The sequence below is a fragment of the Anopheles moucheti genome, chromosome 3 (genome assembly GCF_943734755.1).
Source record: "Anopheles moucheti chromosome 3, idAnoMoucSN_F20_07, whole genome shotgun sequence".
NCBI classification, from domain to species: domain Eukaryota; kingdom Metazoa; phylum Arthropoda; class Insecta; order Diptera; family Culicidae; genus Anopheles; species Anopheles moucheti.
The window spans coordinates 54873920-54900666 of NC_069141.1; the positions used below are offsets into that span (position 1 = coordinate 54873920).

A 26747-nucleotide genomic window follows, 5' to 3' on the forward strand; every position below is an offset into this window, starting at 1 on the left:
GTCAGATGTGGAAAATTTCAGCTTTGCAACTACAATTTGTTAGGAAGTAACGAATCAATCAACCTTTCGGACGGAAGTTGAAGCTAATGGGTTTAAATATTAAGCCACGATGCCAGACAGTGTCGAAGGCTTTCTCCAAATCAAGCAAAACTGATCCAGCAGATCTTTTTGTACTACGCTGTTTGGAGTTTGACAACCTATTAAGTTGGTCGGTGGTTGAGATACAGGGTATCCCGCAATTCTTTAACAGTTTCCCATCAATTTTTGAATTCGTCCCGAGATTTTTTTTATTGTGTCGCAGATATTTTTGAATCCGTCCCACAATTTTTTGAAAGCGTTTCATCAATTTTTGAATTCGTCCCGAGGTTTTTTTACGGTTTCCCATATATTTTTGAATTCGTTTGTCGGTTTTTCAATTGGGGTGGTCCGGTGATGTATAGGTATCGGCGCCGGTCTTCACTCGACAGGACCAGTTCAAAATCCCATCCAGATCAATTTTCTGTACACAGGACAGACTATCCGGCTACGGAAAAATAGAGACAAAGAAAGCCAGAAATGATAGGCCTAGGCCTTTTGAGGTTGTTGGGCCGCTACACAAGAAAGAACGATGTTGAAGGTGAATCAACCATTGGTGATAAGCTTGACGGTAAAATCTCTGAGGATTGTTACCACGCTAACCAAGCACCTCATCCGCAGCGGTCGATTTTCTCTAAACTTTATTCACCTCAAAGATGACATACGGAGGCCAACAGTTTTCTATGAATGCATCTGAACCTGTGATCTTCTCTCCCTTATATGTGGTTAAATACAATTACAGGATACTGTGGTTAAGCGAACGACAATCTATTTAAAGTAGCATTCCAAACTATTTGGGAAACCGTGAAAAAACATCGGAACAAATTTCAAAAATATAAGGGAATTGTGGGACGCATTCAATTATTGATTTGTGACGCAGTCAAAAAATCTCGAGACGGATTCAAAAATAACTGGGACGCAATCGAAAAACCTTGGGAAACTGTCAAAAAATTGTGGGATACCCTGTACCTTGTCGGAAGCCAAATGGAAATGAAGGAATAATTTCATGACGCAGAAGATGTTTAGATATTTGCTTTTCTAGTAATTTTTCAAATATTTTTCATATATATACATATAATTAGCGCGAAAAATAAATCATACTTTAACTGAAGTATGGTGGTACAGTTTCAAGCATTTCCATGTTTGTAGATGGCTATTATATTGCTATCGGAGGTATTTTCTTCCTTTTATTTCTCTCATTCACACCGGAGCTTTAAAACGTCGTCGCTAGTGATGACTTCATCGCTCTACTTTATCGCGGAAGTTGACGCCTTTGTTAATAGGCAGTGTCCGGTGCAGATAGACGCATTTGATAAGAAGTGTCAAAAATTGCAGTGAAAAGCGTGACTTAATTGTGACTGTACGGTTGATTCAGCGCGGATGCCGCCGACATCTTGTTTGGAGTATAATTGCAGGTGCGCTATTTGCGCAAGATGTTTGCGACCACTTGACGACGCGTGAAGTAGCCAAGATCACGTTTGGGTGGCTGTTTGTTTACGTTGCCGTAGAATCACGTGCGGCTGTACCCGGTGTAAATTGGCAAGAACCGACCCGTTGAGTGTTGATTGGCAAACCCTGTTTCGTTGGTATCATTGTTGCTGGGTGTTTTGACTAACACAAGAAGATGGCTGATGTTGTTGTATTTAAATCATTAAACAAGAGCATTCTTCATCTCTAACAAATGGGGAAGAAAAACGATTGAAACAATAATTATAATGTCTTGCTGATCACTTCCTGTGCTGGTGATGTTTAAAGCGATCGTAACACGGATGGAGCGATGGGTAAAACGGTTGATCTATACAGGTTTGAAGGTATACTGTCCGTAGATAGTAATTATACAACAGAACCCGCTCTGGTGACGACGACCACGAACGGTACGTGTCGGAATCTCGGAAGTTAATCAGTTGCCCGATTCTGTCACCTTACCGAGCATGGAGCACCTTCTCCTCTGCGCCATGGGTCGAAGGCTGACCTAGAAGGTGGTACCGGCTGTTCCGAGATCTCACACGTTTTTTCGTCTGCCCAGTGACGTCCGCGGTGTGTGAGATGAATGTCTCGTGTAGGAGGGTTAGGGGAAAACGGAACCACACGTGGCCTCCGGAGATCACCGTGTGTTTGCGTGCCTATGCTGATTAATAGCCCTTGGTACTGGGAAGGTGAACGGCAAGGTGCTTCTGAACGCGTCTAATTACACCCAGCCTAGGAGAGTGCATTTTTGCTTGATTAGATGAGCTTTTTTAATCGAAATTAAATCGAGAATGGATTTAATTTTTGTCCCCGAACGAACCCTTGGCATCTTCTTCGTATGATTTGCATGAAGCATCCCGGAAAGGTCGTGGATGCCACCGAAGGAAACAAGCTTAGCATTGATCTCTATTTTCCTTTTATGGACAGCATGATCTGAGTGCATCGGATGCATCTCGCACCTGTATGCATATACAGATTAATGCCAGACCATACGAGACGACGTTCTCGTTCTGGGGTCAAGCGGTTAAAATGTATTGCAAACGACACGATGTCAACGCTTCTGGGTGTTACGCTTTGGTCTCGGATTCGCCGATGCTAAGGTTGGGCAGCATACGAATGGATTTTTCGAGCCAGTTATGGATGTTGGAGGTTTTGTTTCCCCTTTTTTGACGTGTGCCGCAATGTCACGGGTGGGAATGTTTCCTGGGCGGGCGACATTTTGTTGCTCTTGACAGGCCATAAATGCTTGTTTTAAGGTCCAATGCTCAGATGGTGTAGAAGTAACGAGCGTGGTAATTATAGGTATAGTTTTTTTTAAATTCACCAAGGAAATATGTTCTTCCTTGTTCCTGAAGTCCATATTTGGGGTTGATTAATTACTTAATTGATCAGTTTTATTTTTGTATTTGTTTTGCAGTTGCTCCATAAATAAACAGCTCGCACAGCAGGATCAAAGTATTACTTTAATAAACAATAACTCGAATGTATATTCTTGTTAATGAAGGCGGTGCTTAATTTAACTCGAGCTGTGTCTAAAATAATATCTTCGCTTGATTATTAAAATGCTGCTCTCTAAATCGATTCAATGATACTTTTAAAGTGCACTCCATTAAAACCCATTTATCATCATCATCATCATCATCCTCGTCTTTCAGCATTATCATTCGAATGCGTACAGTTCATTACGTCCAGTTATGGTACGAACAGTTTCGTGCGAGTGACAACAGCAACCGGATTCCTGCAATTATTATGTTTTGCGGCATGTGCTGAATGTCTCTGCCCGCGATGAGGCCATCTTGAAGTTGAGTGATGCGTAGATCACGTTCATCTTCGAGTGCAGTGACAAGATGGGTTTAAGATTTGATGGAAAACTACGTTGGCAACTGTGCTGTTGGCATGCTGAAAAAATATCGTAAAGTCTTACTCTGCCCAAGAACTTTAAATCGTTCGATTTCATCGATTTAAAATCATTTTTAAAATGGTCACCCAAGGAGCAAGGAGCAACGTTTTGCGCTGCAAACATCCAATGTCACGGTCATGGTCGTTCGGTGATAATATTTACTTCTTGAAGCAATCCAATAACGCTGCATCCCCATCCAACCGGTTCCGGGCGTGTAACGCGTGCTAAAATTGTGTCCCATTTATTATGGTCAGTATTTTGTTTTCTCGCTCTCGGTGCAGCTCATGGGGATGTCTCTGCCCTTTAGGCCCTTTAGCACGTTTTTCGAAACGGTCCCATCTCGTTTGGCCGTGTTTCTCGCGCGGGGAAAAAGGGTCACTGTCGCCCGTACACGACGGATGGTGCATGGTGCGCTCGGTGACCGTCTCTCGGTGTGGGATGGGATGGCCCGGAGACGGCTGAACCCAATGGTCAATGGTTGTTGAACGTTGATTGTTGTTTTGATTAGGGCAAATAGTAGATGATCGTTATGTATGGTAATAATCGGTAATGCTTACGAACGGAGCACGGAGCAGCGGACCTGCAGAGGGACAAGATTCGTTGCCTCTTCTTCACAAACGCGCGCGTGATGACGCTCGGTCCATTGCATTGGTACGCTTTACGGGCGGTATTGGAACTGGGCAGTAATGAGGAATCGCGGGGTGGGTGGATAAAGTTCTTGATTTGTCGTACGGGGTATAGGTACTGAGGGGACAATCAATGGTTTGCATTAGAGTAAATGAAGAGAGTCCGGTTGCATCTAGCGTAGGATCAATGTTGGGCTGAAAAGGGTTTTTAATGACACTTTATGCGCCACACTAATCATGCCGATGCTGCAGTCCAACAAGCGACTGTAGACAAACGAGCTGGTAGAATGAAGACGTTCGGGTGGCAAATAAAATGATTTTCCAAAGTCTATTTCGTTGCAGTCTGTGTTGTACTTTTGTGCCTAACCACCGAAGTGGAACTTGACTGTTATACTTGTCCAGACATTTTGCAATGTCCAAAGATGTGTTAAATCTGCTTCGTCTTACACGAATGCTTTGTAGGTCTTGTCTGTTAAGGAATGGTCTATTGAACTTAATTGTAGCACGGACTCGATGTAAATAATATTCAATTATTTCTTAGATGACCTTCAGCTTATAAGACTGAATGCTTCTAAATTAATTCCTAATTAAATGGAAATCGTTGACAACAATGAGATACTAACGTACCGATGGTCCTGTTCTCTGTGTCTGCTTAAACCAGACATTTAAAACATGCGGCCGGCGAGGTCTTTGAATCCGGCCCGCGAGAAGGAATAACGAGAACATTGATTTTTATATCGATAGTTATATATTTTAATGAATATTAATAAAAAACAAAATGCGTTCAAGATTATCACAAAATCATCTCAATAGTGTATTAAAAGTTGCTTGCACCCATACAATGAAACCTAATATTCAAAAGTTAGTCGAAGATAAGAGAAAGCCTAGAGGTGTCAGGAAAATCAGGTAATTTATTATGTTAAACATGCAGAAAAATATAATTTTTAAAGTTCTTTACTGTTACTGATACTATAATACGACTGAATTTAATTTTCTTACTTATTTCTTCCTATGTTTACTTACAATAAAATAAATTAATCTAAAAAACATAGTTACTTGAAACATACAAATGTACGAGATCGTATCTCGTATCTTACGTGTAAATTTTTTGAATTTGAATATCTTTGCAAGAGTATTATGTATATTAAGTATATCCAAATATAACGGGATATGGGTTATGCCGTTTGTAACTATTCTGTAATTAAATCACGAAAAATGTCCAGGCTGGATGCATGTAAAGTGAATAGTCAGGCAGGTTTTGCAACACAGAAGTGATATTTTTAGAGTTGGCCCGTAAGATCATTTTTGGTAGAGTTTGACATCACTGGCTTAAACCAACAAGCTACACACTAACCTGCAAATTTTAGACTCCATCGGACATGACTCACTGTGACACTAATTCCCGCAAACGTTACTGTTCCCTTGATGCTCTGACTTCATTCATTTCTGCCAGCGTGGGTCAAAACCTGCCCGGCACCTGCATTTTAGGTATTTTCCATCGCGTCAACCGGCCGTCCGTCATACCGAGCCGTCATGTGATGTCTGACCTTGAATTATACAATTTCTTCAGACACGGGCGTGTTGTGGGGTTGTGTGTCACGTTTGCACCAGGCGCCCACTAATCCACCCACCCCGAAATGGTACGGTGCGGGCTGCACTACGTCTAAATGCTGTCCCGTCCGAACGGGTGTCGTCAAAAATCGCTCCACAGACAGTCCTCAGCAACCGCCACAGATTTGCCACCGACGAGGAGGAGGCGCACGCGAGTGAAATTTTCCTTTCGATGGTCGTTTTTCTTTCACTTTCAAACGGTTGCGACGGTGCGGCCAGTGTATGGGTGGGGTAAGTACACTGCCGATGCCCCCCCCGTTCTGTCCCGTTCGTCGTCAAATGTCGTCAAATGCCAGCGACAGTGACCTTTCCTTTTCGCGTGATGTTTGCTTGCGGTTTTGCCGTTCGGTACGCCCGTACTGCGTCGAAAAATCCGTTCGTCTAGCAGCTATTCTTAGTGAGGAATCCATACCGATGCCGCGCGAGGAACTGGGGATGGGGTGGTGTTGGTTGCATTCGCCGTACAAATTGCATCGCGTTTGGGCCTCGATGTGTTTTTGACAATGGAAACTGTTTAAGTGGCAGGGGTACAGTGCGAAGGAAACGGAAACAATTTTCCTTATCTAACAGTGGCGCCGCCAACACAACCATCGGACTTTGCGAAAAAAGGGACCTCGTTCGCACACTAGCTCTGCAACCCATGTACATCATTTGGGACAACACTTTAGACAAGACAGTGCGATTACCGCGGACGGCTGTGGTTGTCAGTTCAATGGTGGATAGCGTAGCGATAAAAATACATTAGCGTTCAATGAATTGCGCAAGACGCGCGCGTGTGTAGTTACCTGATGGGTACCTTATCTTAAATATTGGAATGGATTTTTTGTATTGAAGAATGACTTATGCACCGACGTCACTATCCGTCCAATAGAGTGTCCTGCATTGATATTGGAAGCAAAAGTGAGAATGCATTTGCACCTCCTCAGATGCAGAAGTTTTGTACATTATTTTATATTATTTTCCCTCCAAATTGTCCCCCTCTACAAACTCTGTGAATATTTGAAGCACTCTCTTGAAGTCTCAGACCTATAGACTTCGGAACTACGTTAAGGAGAGTCGTGGTCCAGGTGAGATCTGTACCCAAGTATTCAATGTTGTGTGGTGATCTTCGAAATCATGAGAACATTATACACTGACACCGAACGTAATGTGTGCTGAGGAGAGTTAAGACCATATTTTGAAGAAGTTTGTTTACTTTCCGTTCAATTCTTACGAACTCTGGTGAATTACGATCGGATGTAAATATACCTTCCTTTGCAGCAATGTTAGTTATGTGAAATGAACATGGATATGGACATAATCTAACTGTAGAGAGCATGCGTTACTGTTAAATCTCACTTACGCAATCGCCGTCGATCGTGTGAAGGTCAATTCGATTGTGAATATCACGGACTAGCAGCAACGGAAGTGTGTGGGACTTAAGTGTTCTACTTAAACGTTCCAACTAGACTAGTGGCCTTGGAAAAGAGAGTGTGCTATCGAAGCACCACGTTTAATACGCTTCCGTTACGTTTGATTTATTGGCACTTTGAGAAAGAACATTTGTATATGATCAGGTTTTGGCAGTAGCTGGTTGTAAGTTATGCAACACAGGAACCGCGTAGAATGAGAAACATACTTCCTACTTGAAGCACGTTATTGGCAAACACTTTTGGGCAACAGGTTTGGTCACAGGCGGTCTACCAAGAGCACACTGCTTCGGCGACCCTGAGCAGCTTGTAGCAGCGATAAGCGTCTTATCAGCGTCCAACCACACAATCGATAACACTGCTGCTGGTGTTGTGAACTTTAGGGAGAGGTTCGTACGGTCCCAGTCACTCTTTGCATCAGTCGATCTTTCGACCATGTGGCCAAAAGAACGTCCCGTGAGCGTTATCTATTTTTTTTTTAATTTCAGCGTAACGAAATCGATGGAATAATATAGGAAGTTTTGTATTTACTTTCAGATTTCTGGAGTACGTTCGTGTGAGAAGCGAAAGGATGGCTAAAAACTACTCGAAATGTTTGGTGCTGCTGGCCCTACTAGCCACTGTATGCTGGAGTACAAGCGAAGCCGAAACGACAGCTACGACGACATCGACCAAATGTCCACAGCAGTGCACTTGTGAATTCAACGCTACCATCCGATGTACGAGTGTGATTGGTTTGAGGAGTTTGGATAAGTCGCTGCCGATCGCCCGATTGGATCTGTCGGGGTTGGAGCTAACGAAGGTACCGGGAGTGTTGGAGAATGTGCGAAACATCACCGAACTGGACCTTTCGGACAACAGGCTCGCGGAGGTGAGTCACTTGGGTAAACGCATCCGCAAGCTCGATCTCAGCCACAATCGAATCACGTCCGCCAAGTTGGCCCGCATACCACCGTTCGTGGAGTCGCTTAACCTGACGTACAACGACATTACCTACCTGCCACTACACCTGATGAAGCTGAAGAGGCTACGCTACATCGAGCTGGCGAACAATCCGATCAACTGCACGTGCGAGACGTTACACATCCGCAATTGGCTTACGTCCCGGCATGTGTGGTCAGACCAACACATCAAGTGCATGGCACCGGCAGAGTTTAAGGGTCAACCATGGTTGCAGGTCCGTCAGTTTGACGTATGCAATCCGTCGGTGGTGGAGGAACGCAAAGAAGGTTACCGTTGGGATGACTATGAGGACGACAACGAACTGATGCTGGGAGATGCTGCTCATCACGAGGTGAATGATCAGGACGAAGATGACTTCAAGCGGGAATACCTGCCCGTGGGTGAGAAAGTGAAGCGCAACGAACCGCCGATCGTAGTGCACGACAATGAAGATGAGGATGGTTCTGGAGGTGGTCCAGCAATTGGCGAGGAGTCTCCCATTGGAGAGGAGGAACGACGAAAGGTGTTCGAAGGTCCGGCTGATGAAGGCAGTGGAGAGGATGCTTTTAGTGCACGTGTGGTCGATTCGAATGATGGTGAGGAAGACGAGGACGTAACGGATGATGGTAGCGGTAGTGGTGGAGGATTGTTCAAGGGTTTCGGACATATCAGTCATGAAGATCCTCGTGGTGCCACGACTGAAACACCGATCGATGATGGTCAGGAGGAGGAACCAGATGAACCTCCGATGGAACCTCCTAGCATTAACGAAGGCCTTGGTATCTTCCGGAAGGATGAAGATGACGTTTCGACCGAAACGGACTCGACCGAGACCACATCGGAGCCAACGAATGCGCGCGTAATGATTGGAGCGGCGGGCGTAATGAAGACGGCTAGTGACGCGGGTAATACTGGTGGATCCCAACATCCATCATCAGAGACGCCTTTGGTGGAGGAGGGTGCAACGGTAGCAACGCAATCCGAGGAAGACAACCAGAAGACGTACTTACTGCTGGCAATTCTGGGCATCATCGTAGTGTCACTGATCGTAATGGTTGTGTGTAAGCGGAAGCCTGACTCACGCAATCGGCGCGGCAAGTACGATGTGGAGACGGCCAACGGTCAGGGACGTGAGATGAAGGAGATGAACAAGAACCTGCTCGAGAAGGGACCGGGCGAACGGAATGGACATGGTGGTGCCGGAGCACCCGAACAAACCCCACTGATGGCCCCGGACAAACCAGACTACGAGCGGGTGTTTGGCGATCCACAAAAGACCGCTTTCAGTCCAGTGAAACCAGTGCGAACGTCACTCGAGAAGCCGATGGAATCGTTCAAACCGATTGCAGCCGAACGGCGAACGCACGAACCGGTACAGGGTGCACCGGCTACGGACAACAACAATACGACCGGTTTACCGAACGGGAACGGTGCACTCCACAACGGCGATGCACCGGCCGGTGTTCACAAGCCCAACCATGTGCCATCAACGAACGAGGACGTCACCGATCCAGACGGTCATCTAGCGGTCCCGATGGAATCGCCCCGCTCCAAGCGCTACAGCCCAATTTATGTGCCTACCTCACCGAAATCAGATCGCTACAGTCCGGTGTACTCGCCGGAAACGGGCCGTGTGAAAATTAAGCTTACCGAGACGCCGAAACCGAAGACCCCGATCCTGGTGACGCGGAGTCGTTCGCGGGCGGGCGATATCATTACCACGATGGATGATCAGAAATTCTAGGGTACGGTTGCGCAGAGGTGGCTCAAGCAGAGCAGCAGTGAAAAGACTACGATACGTCATACCTCGTGACACACACCGCCTGTTGCTCGTGACCGCGTGTGACGTTCGATTTTACCGTATACCGTGATATCGGGGTGTGTCGCGATTGAAATCGCTGCTAATCTACTAATCCTACCTCGACCAAGGTGAACTCCTGCGTGTTGGAATAATAGTCGAGATCAGGATGGACTGCTTTCATTGCTTTCATTGTTTTTCCCCTTTTGTGTGATCTTTCGTGAGTTGGTGCGTGTTGGACAAAATGCACAAAACCATATTATTTGCCTTGGTGCCTACCATCTTCCCTGAAGCACGTGCCGTAGTCTCATCTGTAAAGTCATCCTCTCACATGGGACCCTTGAGAAGCGATGATGATGATACCATCAGATGTAGCCTTTTCTAACCAATACGATCCTACAGAATCCTTCTTCCTGCCTATCGCAACGCGCTTGTGAATGATGAAGAGTTCCAGCTATAGAAGGTTTACTATATCGCGACAAGATCGATGAAAATGTACATAGTGTTTAGAAAAAGCGAGGGTCGGTGAGATCGTTATGAGAGGGGTAGGTGTAGAATAGTGGTAGTAGCAGTGGTAGTAATAACACCGTAACACAACACACACACACATGTATTCTAATTTGCCAAAATGCCAATTGCGTTCGATGAGAGAGAAAGAGAGAGAGAGATGCCTACAAAATTTATCCTAAAATATGAAAAGAACCTTTAGAGAAACTAACCATCGAAAAGAAAAAAAGAGGAAAAGAAACCATTAGTATGTAGATCGGAATGTAGGAACCGGCAGCATTGTGGTGCTGAAATGGGAACGTATCGTTAATCATATTCAGTAAGTCATATAAGATCGTTTAGGATAGAATGTAGAGAGATCAAATCGGAATCGAGCGTTCAGCAACAGAAGAGGGCAAGAATGTTTTGGAAACCTTTTTACGAGGAGCAAGAAGCAATGTTACAGCAAAAAGCGTTTACTAGTTCATGAAAGAGAAAAGGATATATAGGGAGAGTAAATACGATTACATTACTGTAGTTCGATCCAATGGTGCGAAATACCTAGAGGGGTAGCTGAAGAAGTTGTACATTAATTGCGAGGATCGTCAGGATAGACACAACAACACAAGCAGGCACACAGATAGAATGGGAGGGTGCGAATAGTTAGAATAATTATATGTGTGGTTGGGAAATCGGATGGTCTACGGCGAATATGACGATGTGTCGGTCTTTTTAATCGAGTCTAGGTTGTTGATGTTACTTGTTGTAAAAGTGGTATATAGGTGTGTCTTTTATACGGAGCCCTGTTTTATACAGCCTGGCTGTCACAAACACACACACACATATCCTTCATGTCCATTGCTTTCATCCTGTTTGTGGGCCACCATCAAACCGCCGAGGCGTTAACAAAGTGCAACACCACTCACTGCTGGTGCAATGAACATCCGTTTCCAGCGATGGAGATTGGGATTGCCACAGACAGAATCCGAAGAAGATAACCGAGTCAAACCGTTTTGTTTTCTGCTTCGATGCGTTTTGTGTAGGAAGAAATGTATTTAAAATTTTATAAATAATTTATACTTCGCGTGCGAAGCTAGAGAGACCGATTGTGAAAAATAAAAGCGACAAAAAGTGGTAGAGTAAAAATGAACGGTATTGCTTTGATTTTGGAAAGAAATTAGGTAAGCGAATGTTTTGCAGCTTTGAAATATGAATAATTTAAACATTTTGTAGAGGAAGTTGATACAACACGTAGACTTGAGCTTAAATAGTTTGTTCAAATCAACTATGAAATAAAAGGATTATTTATGTCAAACATTTGCATCTATTTTTGTTATTCAAGAAGAACGGGCCTGGCCGTATCGCTTATAACTATTAGCGACTTAATCTAAGCTACAGCTCACTTTCGTTGCAAGACATTTTCTTCTCCAAACTGTGCAAGGACACATTATCCCGGGTGTACTCGGCCGTTTTTAAATTTAATATGAAGTAAAGTTGTTAATTTTATTTATTCAATGAGCCTAATATGGTCCTTTTGAAGCTTAGATATACATATACATTTTACACGTAGTATAGATATAAATGTTCATATAAGGCTCATTGAATAAATAAAATTAACATATTGGGTAATATTAGAGAACAATTAGACTTCCAACGGCCAAAATTAAAGAGTGCTCTTTCCAACCGCTGTTACTCTCCTGCTTGTTCTCTCGCCGAATCGAAAGCTCGCTCGATGACTGTTTCAAACCTGAACGATATTCTCATGCTGTTCGCTTCTTCGGCGTCATGCGCTCTCGCTCGTGCTCATTATTGGATATTGCGCACACACATCCCAAAAGGTCGCGCGACCCAAAACTTGGAACTAATCGCGACCGTTTTTAGACGTCGCGTTTCGGTCTTGATTATGTGCCAAAGGAAGCAGGTTCATGAACCATTTCTCACCGCTTCCGTTATACGCCTGTATCTATGCAATGCGCATCATGAATTATTTCAAATTCAATATGGCCGAATACTTGTCCAACCTGGAAACCACGAACCAACTTGTAGGCCTAGGCCTGTTCTAGTTTTCCTCGACTCGTTTAAAATTATAAAAGAAAAACAGTGTCAACGGTTGTTTTTTCAAATATAATATTGTTTTAATATTGAAGGTGTTCACACGTACGTTGAACGATTCGGAGCGTGAACGGCCCGTTTGACAGCGTTCGCGCCTAGTTCTCGCCTGTTTCTACATACGTGTGAACACCGTTAATGATTATTTTTCAATGTCGCCAAAGGTTTTTATAATACAGGCAGTCCCCGAGATACGCTATTATAGCGGACCGCTATAACCCGGGAAAAATCCGCGTAACTCGAATTTCCGCGTAAGTCGAATCCTGGTGCAATTTCGTTTATACTTCAAAGTCACAAAGTCGACTTCCTGCTCCGAACCTAAATTATTCGACGAATCAGGCGATTTTTAGAAACATTACATTAATATAAGTTAGAAAGAAATGTTTATTGTGAGAAAAAAAGGTATTTTTGACCAATTTTGAGCATTTTGCTTAGATTTTGTGCTATAAACTAGCTCAGCAGTCAAATTTTCAAAAACCACGTATCACGGGGACTGCCTGTATATACATGCGAAATAGTTACAGTAGTCCTTTGTAGAACTGTCAAATAGTGCAGGATTTGCTTTCCTAACAAGTTTCAGTCGTCGTAAACAAATTCCTTCACGCTTCTTTGCAGCCAATCAACGAAATGAAAAAGACGTCAATCTGTTGTGGACACTGCTCGGGTCACTATATCGGACGGTGGAAGGTTACGATATCGATGCGGTGCTAAACTTCGAGAAGGATGATATTCCTCTGAAGGTAATACAGAAGCTTGAGGAGCGTGTCTTTACCAACGAAAACTTTGATCCGGAGAAGGTGAAGGCGGCGTCGACGGCTACGGAAGGATTGTGCAAATGGGTCATTGCGATTGCAAAGTACGATAAGGTAGCAAAGGAGATAGCACCCAAGAAAGCAGCATTAGCCGAAGCTCAAGCGAGTTATAATGTAGGTTCTTGAGTTCTTTTTCCGGTTATCTCACTACACCACATTAGCATCCATTAACAAACTATTGTGTATTATTTCTCCTAGTCCGCTATGACGATACTGAATGCAAAGCTGGAACAGCTACGTATCGTCGAGGAAAATCTTGCGGATCTCCAACGTAAGCTGGACGAACAGATTGCTCAACATGCAAAGCTGCAAGCAAATGTAGAGCTGTGTATGAAGAAGCTGCAACGCGCTACGGAGATCATTACCGGTCTGGGTGGTGAGAAGGATCGCTGGCAGACGGCGGCAGAAACGCTGGCACTAATCTACGACACGCTCACCGGTGACGTGTTGATTGCATCTGGTATCGTTGCGTACTTGGGACCCTTCACGATGCAGTTCCGGGCACAGCAGATCGAACAGTGGATCGAACGGTGTACGGATCGTGGAACCATCTGTTCCCAGGACTTCCAGCTCATGAACGTACTGGGAAACCCGGTCGATATTCGGGCGTGGAACATCTTCGGTTTGCCAAGTGATGCATTTTCGGTGGAGAGTGCTATCATCATTCAGTAAGAATTGACCAGGGGCTTTGGGAATATTTAGAGAATAGCGATCGTGTTTTTGTATCGATGCGATGGTAAGACTCGAGATGTGAAGTGTAATGTGTGCTCTTTTTCCTCTTTTTAGCAATGCTCGACGCTGGCCTCTGATGATCGATCCCCAAGGGCAGGCTAACACATGGGTACGCAATATGGAGAAGGCGAACCGTATTTGTATAATACAGTTAGAACACAGTAACTTCCCGAAACAGCAACGTCCGCAGATCCAAGGGCAGACGTAAGACAACACCGGCCACGCTCGCCAAGATGTTTAACAACACCGGACATGCTTAGACATCAAACACCCAGTCACCCGATCGCGAACGTGACTGCGTCACCGTGGGAACCGTGCATCAGCAATTCCCGTGCGTTCCGGAGTAGGCTGTAGCCAACAAATGTTCACAAAGATAGTTAGTTGCGGTATAACCTCGGTCTAGGAAAGTCGATTGTAACTTAGGATTAGTGAAAGAAAATAAAATACTTTTTTTTATGATATATTCATAGAAGAAAAGTTTAACTATACGTCTCTCACACCCTGACTATACACGCGTACTGGAGAACGCCATACAGTTTGGTCTACTAGTGCTACTGGAGAATGTCGGTGAAGAGATCGAACCAATGCTGGAACCGATTCTGTTGAAACAAATCTTCCGACAGGGGGGAACAATGTGTATCAAGCTGAGTGACTCAATCATAGAGTACAATGATTCGTTTAAATTTTACATCACAACAAAACTCCGTAGTCCCCATTACTTGCCGGAAATAGCGGTGAAGGTGACGCTACTCAACTTCATGATCACCCAGACTGGACTGCAGGATCAGCTGCTTTCGATAACAGTGGCGCGCGAACGGCTCGAACTCGAGACGGAAAAGAACGCATTGATCGTGCAAGGGGCGGAGAACAAGCGGCAGCTGCAGGAGATCGAAGACAAGATCCTGCAGGTCCTCTCGTCCGAGGGTAACATTCTCGAGGATGCAACCGCTGTATCGGTCCTAAGCTCGTCGAAAACGCTGGCCAATGAGATCAACGAGAAGCAAATCGTTGCCGAGGGGACCGAACGTCAGATCGATGCAGCCCGTCTGCAGTACACGCCGATAGCGGCCCACTCGACGGTGCTGTTCTTCACGATTGCCGACTTGGCCTGCATCGATCCGATGTATCAGTACAGCCTGAACTGGTTCGTAAACCTCTTTACCGCGACTATCGACAATACCGAGAAGGTGGATGAGGTACCAGCCCGCTTGGAGGATCTTAGGACCTACTTTACGTACAGCCTTTACGAGAATATCTGCCGCAGCCTGTTTGAAAAGGACAAGATACTGTTCTCGCTATTGCTGGCTACGAATCTGCAGCAGGATGCCGGCCAGCTCGGGTCGCCCGAGCTGATGTTTTCGCTTACCGGAGGTGTTGGATTGGACAATCTTGATCCCTACCCGCCAGCCGTTTGGCTGCCGGGCAAAAATGGGGATGAGATCTGTCGTTTGAAGATTTCGCCCCGCTGAAGGAACATGTGGTTCAGAACTGAAAGCGGTACTTTGACGACGATACATCACATGAGGCATCCATTCCGGAGCCGTGGAATTCCACGGTGACAGCGTTCCAGAAGCTGCTGGTACTTCGATGTTTCCGGGCGGATAAGTTGGTTCCCACGATCGAGTTATATGTGGCAGGTAGGTGAACAGTTACCCTATAGGATATCGGAGATTTGATTATTGTAGACTGACTGTTCCAATCAATCAAGCAATCAATTCCAGAAACAATGGAACCGAAATACGTGGAACCTCCGGCCTTCAATTTGGCTGCATCGTACGACGAATCGAACTGTTGTGTGCCATTGATCTTCGTGCTAACACCGGGTACCGATCCGATGGCCACGCTGATAAAATTTGCTGACGCCCAGGGTCTGGGGGCAAATCGGCTCTTCTCACTATCGCTCGGACAGGGTCAGGGACCTATCGCAACCAAAATGATCGACGAAGGTACCAAGTTCGGCAATTGGGTTCTGCTGCAAAACTGTCACCTCGCCCAGAGCTGGATGCCGACGCTAGAGAAGATCTGCGAAAGCTTCCAACCGGACACAACGCATCCCGACTTTCGGCTCTAGCTAACCTCCTATCGGACGGAACACTTCCCGGTGGTGGTACTACAAAATGGAATCAAGATTACCAACGAACCACCGAAAGGTCTACGCATGAACGTGTCGCGCTCGTTCATGAGCGATCCAATATCCAACGTCGAATGGTTCGAGGCGTGCAAACAATCGGCCAACTTCAAAAAGCTCCTGTTCAGTGCACGGTGTCGTGCAGGAGCGGCGCCAGTTTGGTCCGATCGGTTGGAACATACCGTACGAGTTTAACGAGACCGATCTGAGCATCAGCTTGACGCAGTTGCGAATGTTTTTGGACGAGTATGAAGAAGTACCGTATGTGGCACTACGCTACCTAACCGGAGAGTGTAACTACGGTGGCCGTGTAACGGATGATTGGGATCGTCGGTGTTTGAATACGCTTCTAGCAAAGTTCTACACGGCGCAGGTGCTGGAGAACGAGAGAACGGACACTTTGTTGGCCAATACGCTCAAGACACAGGTATGTCGGTTGTTAGGTGTAGTACATCTGTAGTCAGTAACGCCATTTTCTTATCGGATGCAAACTGAAGGATCGTACCGTAAGTATGCCAGGTATTCTTCTGGTTAATTCCCACAGTACCTCACTGATTAGTAAATATAGGTGAAATACATTTAAACTGCCTTGACTGACACACACTGGAACTTTAAAACAATTTACTTTTCAATGTTAAGTAACTTTATTATCTGAATTTAATGCTACATTGCCAAAATACCCACCATTAGCATTTGCTGCAAATGAAGGTAATGTAAAATTAGGTTAAATTGCCAAACCTGGTTAAAAAAATTTTAAACAAAAATTGATTATGTTTCATTCTACTAATTGGCTAAATTTCCATTGGATTTCCACATTCAATTGACAATGGTAGATTCTTGAGGATTTAAAGGTTTGTAAAAAATTGGAAACTGTTTGATTTTGTTTTTAAGTTTCATTAAATTACTGTAATCAATTCTTGATTTTCTAAAACATTAACGTAACGTAAGTAGTCTACTAATTGAGTATGTTATTCTCGCACAGAACACATCAACCGGTGTGTTCAGGGAAACTCCTGCCGAGCTTGTGATTAGCGTATCGTCAAACATTTTGAAGCTTCTTCCGCCAGAGTTTGATCGGGACGCCGCACTGGAGAAGTATCCGACCGACTATCATCAGGTAACTCGTCAGCTCTCGCACTGAGATTTCTCTCGATTACAGGAATGTTATATACACGATACTCCCTTATCTTCTGCAGAGCATGAATACGGTACTGGTGCAGGAGATGGTACCGTTTAACAATCTACTCATCTGCATCCGGGGTAGACTCCAGACGGCTCGCAAAGCCATGCAGGGTCTTGTCGCCATGTCACCAACCGTGGAAGAGGTGGTCAGCGCGATACTGGTCGGCAAGATCCCATCCGTCTGGGCGAAGCGTTCCTACCCGAGCCTGAAAACGCTCGGCTCGTACATTGCGGACTTTATCGCGCGGTTAGAATTCCTGCAAAAATGGTACGACGAAGGCCCGCCAGCAACATTCTGGGTGTCGGGCTTTTTCTTCACCCAGGCATTTTTGACCGGCGCACAGCAAAACTTTGCCCGCAAGTACGTCATACCGTGTTCGATAATGGGATAGGGAAAAGGGCAGGATGGGATCTGCAGGAGTCTATACCACGCGTCCTGTTTGATACCGTGCCATACGTGAGTACTGCTTAAGATGGTAAGGTTTTCCTGTCGCTAAATTCATATTTGCTCTTTTAGATTCTGCTGAAACCGATGAAAAAAGACGATTTTGTTCCGCGGCACACGTACCGCTGTCCGGTATACAAGACGGTCGAACGGCGCGGTACGCTTTCCACGACGGGCCACAGTACTAACTTTGTCATAGCGTTGTTGCTAAATTGTGATCCCAATGTGAAACCGGACCATTGGGTTTTGCGTGGTGCGGCTATGCTTTGTCAGCTTAGCACGCACAGCACGGAGGAAGAAGCATGAAGTATAAAATAGGCTCCTAATGCTTGTTTGCCCCTTTCTGCGATCAATGACGTAGGGGATTTTCGTTTAATGAGGGTTTTTCAGAACTACAAGTCATTTTACAAGCAAATTAAGACATGATACGAAAATAGACATGATACGAAATACATATTTAACAAAAGCAACTTTTTTACGTCTAAAATATACACAATAATTCAATTTTTACAAATATTTCATGGATATCTTATTAAAAATGGTTTGAGTTGCAAAACATAATATAAGCTACACGTGTACTGCTACCGTTCCGTCGACTCAACAATAATAAAGCACCAGGCACCGACTGATAAAAAATTGAGGTTGCAGCACTAGAAAACAAAATTCATCGCATTTTAACTAGGTCGTTACGCCAGGAATAGTAGTTGGAAACTATCACACAGGGAAATCAACCACCACCACCGAATCAACCACCGAAACGGGAAATCAACCACTGATCAGATGCTCTCACTATGCGGCAGATCTTGGAGAAGATGACGGAACAGCAACTCTATTCTTTCCATCTCTTCAATGACTTCAAGGCCGCATACGATAGCATAGCCTTGATAGTCAGGTTAGCCAGATAACGGTTACGACGCAATGAACTCTGTTGGAATCCCGGAGAAACTTGCCATACTAGTACGAATGATAATGACCAAAGTCGACCAAATTTCGGGGACCATCTTCTATAAGTCAAAGTGATAGACTTTCGTGACAGCTAGAAATTACGTTTAGTTATCTTCCCAAACGTTGGAGGACTCAATCCCCTCCTTTTCTGCGTCACCATCTACATGGGGTTGTCAGGATCATCAAGTGGCTTCGGATCATACCCCATTGCAAGAGCAAGGTAAATTGATTTGAGTCAAAGACCTATTAAAGTGAGTACAGCGGCGGATCAAACGGTAGGCGGTGTAGGCGGTCGCCTAGGGCCTCGCCGTGTCGGGGGCCCCAAAAAAATTGTGTAGTAGTAACTTTCCACTTTGCACTTTGCACTATGCAAAATTTGCCTCTTCCTTTCGAAGAAACTTGGTGAGCGAGAGTGTAAATTGTTCAGTTTTTCATCGGAAAATGTTTGCCACTTATTTTTGACGAAATTGTTGTTCAGACTATTAATACGGTTAGATTAGTGTTTTAAGATGTAGAGAAAGACAATTTATTATAGGACTTGTAAATTCAGTTCACCAAGAAAGAAAATCTACAGCATTTCGGATGAGGAACGATGTAACAAAAGAATAAAAATCACTGTAAAGTTTAGCATTACACAATTAACAAAACAATGGCTCATAAAGTATGAAAAGAAGCTAAAAGAAGAGAAAACAACTTGCAACATAAATATAAAAATAAAAAAGGTTACTTTAAGGTTAGGTTACCACGGAATTTAAAACAAAATTTAACAAACAGAATGTAAAGAAATTACCATTAAAATTGAAATTTATGTAAAAAACCAGGTAAGATAATTTGTTATAACTTTATTAAAGCCTTAGCTGTCTTCGCTTGACTTGCATAATTGCCAAACATTTTCAGTAAAAAATTAGCTATGCATCATAGGTATAGTACAGTGAAGATATATGTTCTCGTTGAAACAGATGTGATTTAAAACACACTTTTATTAATTTCAACTATTCGACAACTTCAATACTAATTCACCTTCTCTTAAGAAAATGAAAACATATTACTAAAGGGTGCACTCCAACTCATTATTGCATCATTTAATTGTTGACGAGTGCAAAGCGATGACATAATGGCAACATGTGTCATCGTACCCTTTTTAATTGTCACGAGGTTCACGTTAATTTCCACTACGAAATTATGCACTATCCGAGAAATTATCTTTCCCCTCCACATTTACTACTGCTGAAACTGCTGGCAACTAAATGTGCCGAATCTAAAGCCGTGTTTGTTTAACTGTAGCTGTAAACTGTAGCACAAACGCAGAAACAAAAATGGAAACATGCAGAAAAATAACTATTACATTATTTAATGAAAAAATCATCATGCAGTACTTTGTTTTTAGTATCTTTAATTTCATCTTTTATTAAAACATTCCAAATTTTATTTGATTGGTGTAACAAAGTACGGCAAAAGAGTAGAACAGGCCTACAAGTTGGTTCGTGGTTTCCAGGTTGGACAAGTATTCGGCCACCCAAAGAGAACAATTAGACTTCCAACGGCCAAAATTAAAGAGTGCTCTTTCTAACCGCTGTTGCTCTCCTGCTTGCTCTCTCGCCGAATCGAAAGCTCGCTCGATGACTGTTTCAAACCTGAACGATATTCTCATGCTGTTCGCTTCTTCGTCATCATGCGGTCTCGCTCGTGCTCATTATTGGATATTGCGCACACACATCCCAAAATTTTGGGTTGGGTTCGTTATTTTGTTGCGATATTTACTAGCGCCATCTATTGTGGAAAAAGCTTGTAAACATACAGCGTCCTCTAGCGGCAACGTTAGCAAGCTCGCGTACCTTTCTAAAAGCTTGGGTGCTACATAAAGCATGCATGGCGTTTTCTGCAGCACTGTGGAGTTCATAAGTGACATTTTTTGTTATGATTTAAAGAACTTAAATTACCAGTAAATAATTTAAACTTCTTGGTGTATTTTTAATTTAAATTTTTCAATTTATTAAATTTTGAATATTTTTTTTATTTTGCTTTTTGCATTCGAACATCTAAACTATTAAGATGTAATATATTAACTATGAAAAATGTGTCTAAAGAGGATCTCGTTCATACCTCGTTGAATGCCATTATTAGCTTAAGTTTGTCTCACGTTTATCAATGTAAAGGAACTTTATTAAACATTCACTTAAAAACTACCGTAATCAGCAATGTAAACTGCAATATATTTTGTTTTAAACTAGTAAATTTATCCCAACTCCCTTTTCGGAAAATGGAATTGTTCTATTTCTTCGGCACCAATGGTGCAATAATTTCTATACTGCTGGTTTCACTAGAATCACTCGCATTTCTCGCTGCGTCGTCTTCTATCGCTAACAGGATAGGTTTTACCCTACCCGAGGTAGACGGTTGTGGTTCGGTCACACTTACAACGGCCAACGCGGAAGCATTCATCTGTAGCGGTATGACGGCATAATCGTCCAGCTCATCGATGATGTGTTGCTGATCCGTCGGCTGGAAGTAGTTTTCGACTAGATTGATCTCGGACGAGCGGGCCGATCCGGTCGTCGGAATGGGTGGCGGTGGTCTGTCCGGTACCGGCGGAAGCTTTCGCTTTTGTTCGCGAGGTCCGGACATCAGCGGGCCACGCCTTTTCGCGTACGGACTCGACTGCCGATCGGCGAAATCCGTAATCTCCTCGATGCTTCCGTTCGGGTTAAGGTGTTGGAGTGGTTTAACTTTGCGCTTCGCGTAAGGACTGTGGCTGATGCCGGTGAAGCTTTCCATCGGTTCGTTGCGTAACGTCGCAACGGAACTGAGCCGGGGCGGTGGTGGTGGTGCCGAACGTTCACTAGCGGATGAGGGTTGATGGTTAAGGGTTAGAATATCGATCGAATGGTAGTGCAGCTCTTCGTCTTCCTCCCGATCGCGCTGCTCCAAAGGGACCGGTGTGGACGCGTGTACCTGTGCCTCCGTGAGCGATACGACACGGTTCGACGTGGGACGTTCGTAGATGGATCGTGCAGGCGGCTGATTGAACGCCGGTTCCAGCGAGGACGGGTCTTCGAACCGTCGCGACAGGACATCCTCGCTGCGAGTTCTCGCGCGCTGACGTGTTTGGATGCGCTCTTGTTCATCAATGTCATCGTCATCCTTGACCTCGGTTCCGGACGCACGGCGATTACGGCGCCGTTTGCGACGCTTACCGCTCAGCATCAGCTCGTCGAGCGAGGCGAACGAGGCCGCATCCAGCTTGGGAAGTAGTAAGGCATCCTCGTAACAGGGAGGTCTCGATTCCCGTGCATCTGGCGCATTCTGAGGTGCATCGTGCTGTAGCCGCACTTGATTATTTCGAGCACTGAAGGTAAGAAAATAGGGAAAAAACCATTAATAACAGTGGAAATTCAACTGCACGTGACAAGAGACTCACATTTCTCTTAACTCCTGCAGGTTCTGTTCCCGGTCACGTTCGGCAGCAAGCTTTCTGCGCGACGAAACGAATTTCTTCACCGACGAGATGAGACAGAACAGACCGAAAAAGGACAGCACGCCCACCATTAGCCAGGTCCAGATGCGTTCCGCGTTGCCAATCGTCTCGTACGGATACCAAATCGATCGGCAAGCACCTTCCCAGGAGGCACCAAAAAAGTCCTCCGGTGTGTTGCACTGCAGGTTCTTCCGATCGCCAATCTGTCGGAGGGAAAGGAAGAGAAAACGCGCCCTCTTAAGCATGCTTAAGTAAGCTCACCAGCGCAAAAACTCCACTTACTCTTCCCGGTGGATCGGTAAGATATTGGAAAAATTGAAAGAACTCCTCGCTGCGACAGTCACACCGCCACGGATTGTCACCCAGCCAGATTTCGCTCAGAAAGGGATTCTTCTCGAAAAAGTCCACCCGAAACGGTGTTGTGAATCGATTACCGGACAGATTAATGCGCACCAGCTCTGGCAACCCGGAAAGCGTTCCGTTGCGCATCGACGACAGCCGGCACATCGAGAGATCGAGCGTTTGCAGCGTACCGGAGGACAGTGTGTCCGGTATGTCGGATAGCAGGTTGTTGGACAGATCGAGCTCGATCAGCTCCCCCATCGACGCGAGCGCATCCCAGTCGATCGTGAGAATTTCACACCAGCTCACATTCAGATAGACAAGCGAATCGGCCGAGATGCGGCTGAACCGGCTGATGTAGTTCCGGCTGAGGTTGATGTGCGTCAGCAGATCGTTCGTTTGGAACAGCTTGCCATCGATGCGCGATATCATGTTGAAGGACAGGTCGAGGGTTTTGAGGTGCTTCAGCGCACGGAACGCTTCCTGGTGGATGCTGCTGATGGAGTTGTAGGACAGGTCGAGATGCTCGAGCAGTCCGGTGTCGGCGAACGAGTCTCGATCCAGCTGGCGGACCATATTGCTACGCACGATCGCGGTCATGAGGTTCGGGAACCCGTGCAGATCCAGCGTGTCTATGTTGCAGTGGGATAGGTTAATTTTGCGCAACGATCCCGACTGGACCGGTGTGTCGTCGTGGACGAGCGACAGCCGATGGTTGCGCGCGAGGTTAACCTCCTTCAGGGCGGTAAGACCGGCGAAGATAGTTGGCTGCAGTACGGCCAGCTTGCAGCTGTTCAGCTCGAGCCGTTTCAACGTGGTCGATTGCATGTCCGACACGGACGCGATCGGATTGCCGGATAGCTTCAGATGCTCCAGGCTGCGCAATCCTTGTATAACTTCGTTGCCGGAGATTTTCGAAATTTTACACTCACTCAGATCGAGGTAGCGCAGTGACAGGCTGGTCAGTACGAGATTGTCATCGTTGCTGGAAAAGCTGGTGAACGGGTTCTTCGCCAGGCGTAACTCTTTCAGATTGCTTGCTGGTAGCAGCAAGCGGTTCGGGTGAATGTCCGCCCAGTTGGAGATGTTATTCTCCGACAGGATCAGTATCGACAAGGAGGACATCCCGGCGAGTGCATCCGCCGGGAGGCGGGTGATGGCGTTCGCCGAAAGATCCAGATAGTGCAGCCGGCGGAACTGACCCAGCTCGGGCGGTATCGTTGTGAACGCGTTGTCGGACAGGTCCAGAATTTCGATCTGTGGAATGGCGTATCGATATTTCGGTTATACGCTCGGAAGAAGTCCCAGCTCGGTAGCGTACTTACATTAACGTCCGCAAAAACGGGAAGCTCGGTTAGGCCACGCCCGGAACAATCGACACACGCCATGCTTTCCTCACAGTCGCAGCTGCACGGTTCCGGGCATACTTCCTGTCCCGCACCGAGCACCACTATCGACCCGAGCAGAAACACTATCACAGGTACCATTGGTCGTTCCATGCTGTCGGAAGAGAGACGGCGGATTACAGGGTGCCCCCGAAAGTATTAGCACGATTTCTAAATGACGTTTCTAGTAAACGGATGACGTAAAACAGCTGATTCTTGATATGCTTGATTGTTTACATTCAGAGCTACTAGCTAGTGCATTGAAACTATTTTTTTCAATTGCGTCTGTTGCAATGCGGGCCATTTCCATCGAAAAGCGCAAAAGCATTCTGCATAAATGGTGCTCAACTCATAATTCGGAAGGTGTAAGTATCGGAGCCGTACGAACTGCCATTCAAAAGTTTCGGGAGGAGTCCAGCTTTGAGGATGCGCTAGAATGTGGCCGAAATCCTGATCCTGTCGATCAGCGCTTGGACCGGGACATAGCAAAAGCGTTCAAACAAAGAAAGGAAAGTTCCATTCGCGATGTCAAAAAGTAACATCCAACGTGCTAAGGCAAGATTGAATTTAAAAACGTATAAGAAGCCAAAGAAACCGAAACCTAGTACAAAACAGGCCGCATGTCTTAAATATCGGGCTCGGAAGCTGTACGACAAGCTGCTGTGTCGCCTATCCTCATGCATCGTGATGGACGATGAGTCGTACGTAAATTTTGACTACAAAAATCTTCCGGGGCGTCAATATTACACCGTGCTTGTAAGATAAATCTATATTTCCCCAACAAATCGGAAAAAGGCGATGTTGTGGCAAACCATTTGCGAATGCGGTATGATGTCCGAATGAAGACCGATTGAGTTATTTTGGGGCGCAAACCAAGGCACTCTCGAGAAAGCATTTTAAAGCTGCGGAGGCATCGACAGTTTTCAAAAAGACTGGAAGAAAGTGTCGAAATTCGTTTGGGACAAGTCTGTACTGAACCTGACGGGAGGTGTCAGATCAATAGTGCGATCATTGGCATACGATTAAACTTTTTTTTTATTTTAACACTCCACAAATTCTATTTATCGAATAGACATAAAGTTTCTGGAACAGGTTTTAATTTTTGTCTAACTTTTATATCGTGCTTATACTGTCGGGGGCACCCTTTACTTTCACGCCACTGTGGGGTGTTGCTATTTTGCAATCGCACGAACGCAATCACTACTAAAAGCACAAACCAGATAGGAAACTTCGAATAAAGTCTGTAATCGGTATGAATCATAGTACACCGCGTTTGGACAAGAGACACCTCAAGAATAGCAGACCCCCGTTTTATCTGTGTGTGTGCGTGTGTTCTGTTGGGGTTTCTCGTTGCGTTCGGGGGGTTGCGTTCACCGTTCGGAATCTATCACACACACCCTAGATAAGATAGCGATTATCTGTTCGCTGAGCATAGTAGGCAACATTTTTGGGGACAACATTCTGTCGGCACTGTTTCGATCGGAATTTTCGCCGCTGGCCGGTTTTATCCACACCAACTTCGGTCGGATTTATCGATTACAGCCCGATTTGCACCCTATTGTATAACCGGGGTGTGTGTTGGGCTAAACCGGATACGCAATATCTGCAGGCCACTTTGCGTACAATCGATCGGCAACACTTACATTTGCTCATGATAATCTCCACTCTCGCTGTCACACACTTGAAGCGCTGTCGCAGCTTCGTAACGGGCCGTTCTGTTTGAGTTTTCTCGTACACTAACACGCACACAATGACGCTTGGTTAAGTATTAACTAGTACGCTTAGTATTCGGAAAGGATGTATAGAATATGAATAATTCAACGAAACGACACTACACGGCTATGGCCCATGGTCCCGTAAGCGACTTAACGAGTGACATGATCGAACGGCGCGCTTGGAATGGGGCGTTTGTGTCGCTTCCGATGGGTTCCATCCCGGGGGTTGCCTCACAACACACCTATACCGGTGTGATAAGATAAGGCGTGTTGAGGAGTGCTTTCGTACGGCCGGGGGCGAAAAAAAAGCTCACCATTCCTAATGAACCCATTCTGCTGCCATGGTGATTAAGCGTGGTGGTGAATATGATTTAGTGAACCACTTTTCCAACACCACGCGCACTAGGGTTGATTCCTTCAAATGGGGCTAATATTTGGGGCTAAATGTTTGGCCTGGCGGTGCTTAATCGGAACCCATAAATTGTGCACAAAATCTGACAAATTCCACTCATAAATTTATTAATCACGAAACTATAAGAAGGTGGACAAGAAGGGGGCAGGGCAGGACAAAGAAAATGCGTATCTTATTGTGATAGTTTTCGCTCCGTTTTTCCCCGTATTTGCACCATCCGTTAGCGTTAGTCGGGTGCGTGCTGGAACATTCGCATTCCAGCCCCGTGGTGGGTAGGATGATAATTAAGTGAGCTTATGATTTGCTCATTGATTTTAATGAGCAGAAAATCACCCCATTTACGTCACTAATCGGAAAATGGGGGACCCCAAACCCGGGAACTATCGCTGGGCCCGGGCTGGATAATGGGGATGTCGCCCGGTGGGATCGGTTTTTATGAGCAAACATTTACTGGGCCATGTATCCTTCGGAACACGTTATCGCTATCGGGTACGACAACGAACGAAAGCAACATAATTGTATTGCAACCCTTGGCGCGTGCTAGAGTTTTCCCGATTTTTCCGCGCGTTTGAAGGTACGGCAGAGGGTTGGCATGTAATGACCAGCAGGGATAAAGTGTAAGAGTGCAAGTACGGACGGCTCGAAGGGTGAGCTCGAACGGTTCGCTTCGTACGCTCGGCTAGTCGCGTACGAGCTCGTGCCGAAGCAGCGCTTGGATTGGGGTAAAGTGAGATAAATATAATCCTTCGTG

The 26747-nt window shown here is 45.3% G+C and overlaps 2 protein-coding genes and 1 pseudogene across 2 annotated transcripts; 2 read left to right on the plus strand and 1 right to left on the minus strand.

Moving 5' to 3' along the window:
* Positions 1-7631: 7631 nt before the first annotated feature.
* Positions 7632-11534, plus strand: LOC128301979 (protein windpipe). Its single transcript, XM_053038674.1, has one exon. It carries the CDS (start codon positions 7660-7662, stop codon positions 9772-9774), a length of 2115 nt encoding a protein of 704 aa, XP_052894634.1. The 5' UTR covers positions 7632-7659; the 3' UTR covers positions 9775-11534.
* A 780-nt stretch (positions 11535-12314) lies between these two features.
* Positions 12315-18081, plus strand: LOC128302841 (dynein axonemal heavy chain 7-like; annotated as a pseudogene).
* Positions 18082-20902: 2821 nt separating this feature from the next.
* LOC128301978 (uncharacterized) lies at positions 20903-25637 on the minus strand. The gene is made up of 5 exons (XM_053038673.1): positions 25513-25637; positions 23810-23984; positions 22425-23741; positions 22086-22345; positions 20903-22013 (listed from the first exon to the last, which is right to left on the minus strand). Exons 2-5 carry the CDS (start codon positions 23981-23983, stop codon positions 20939-20941), a joined length of 2826 nt encoding a protein of 941 aa, XP_052894633.1. The 5' UTR covers position 23984; positions 25513-25637; the 3' UTR covers positions 20903-20938.
* Between the last annotated feature and the right edge of the window lie 1110 nt (positions 25638-26747).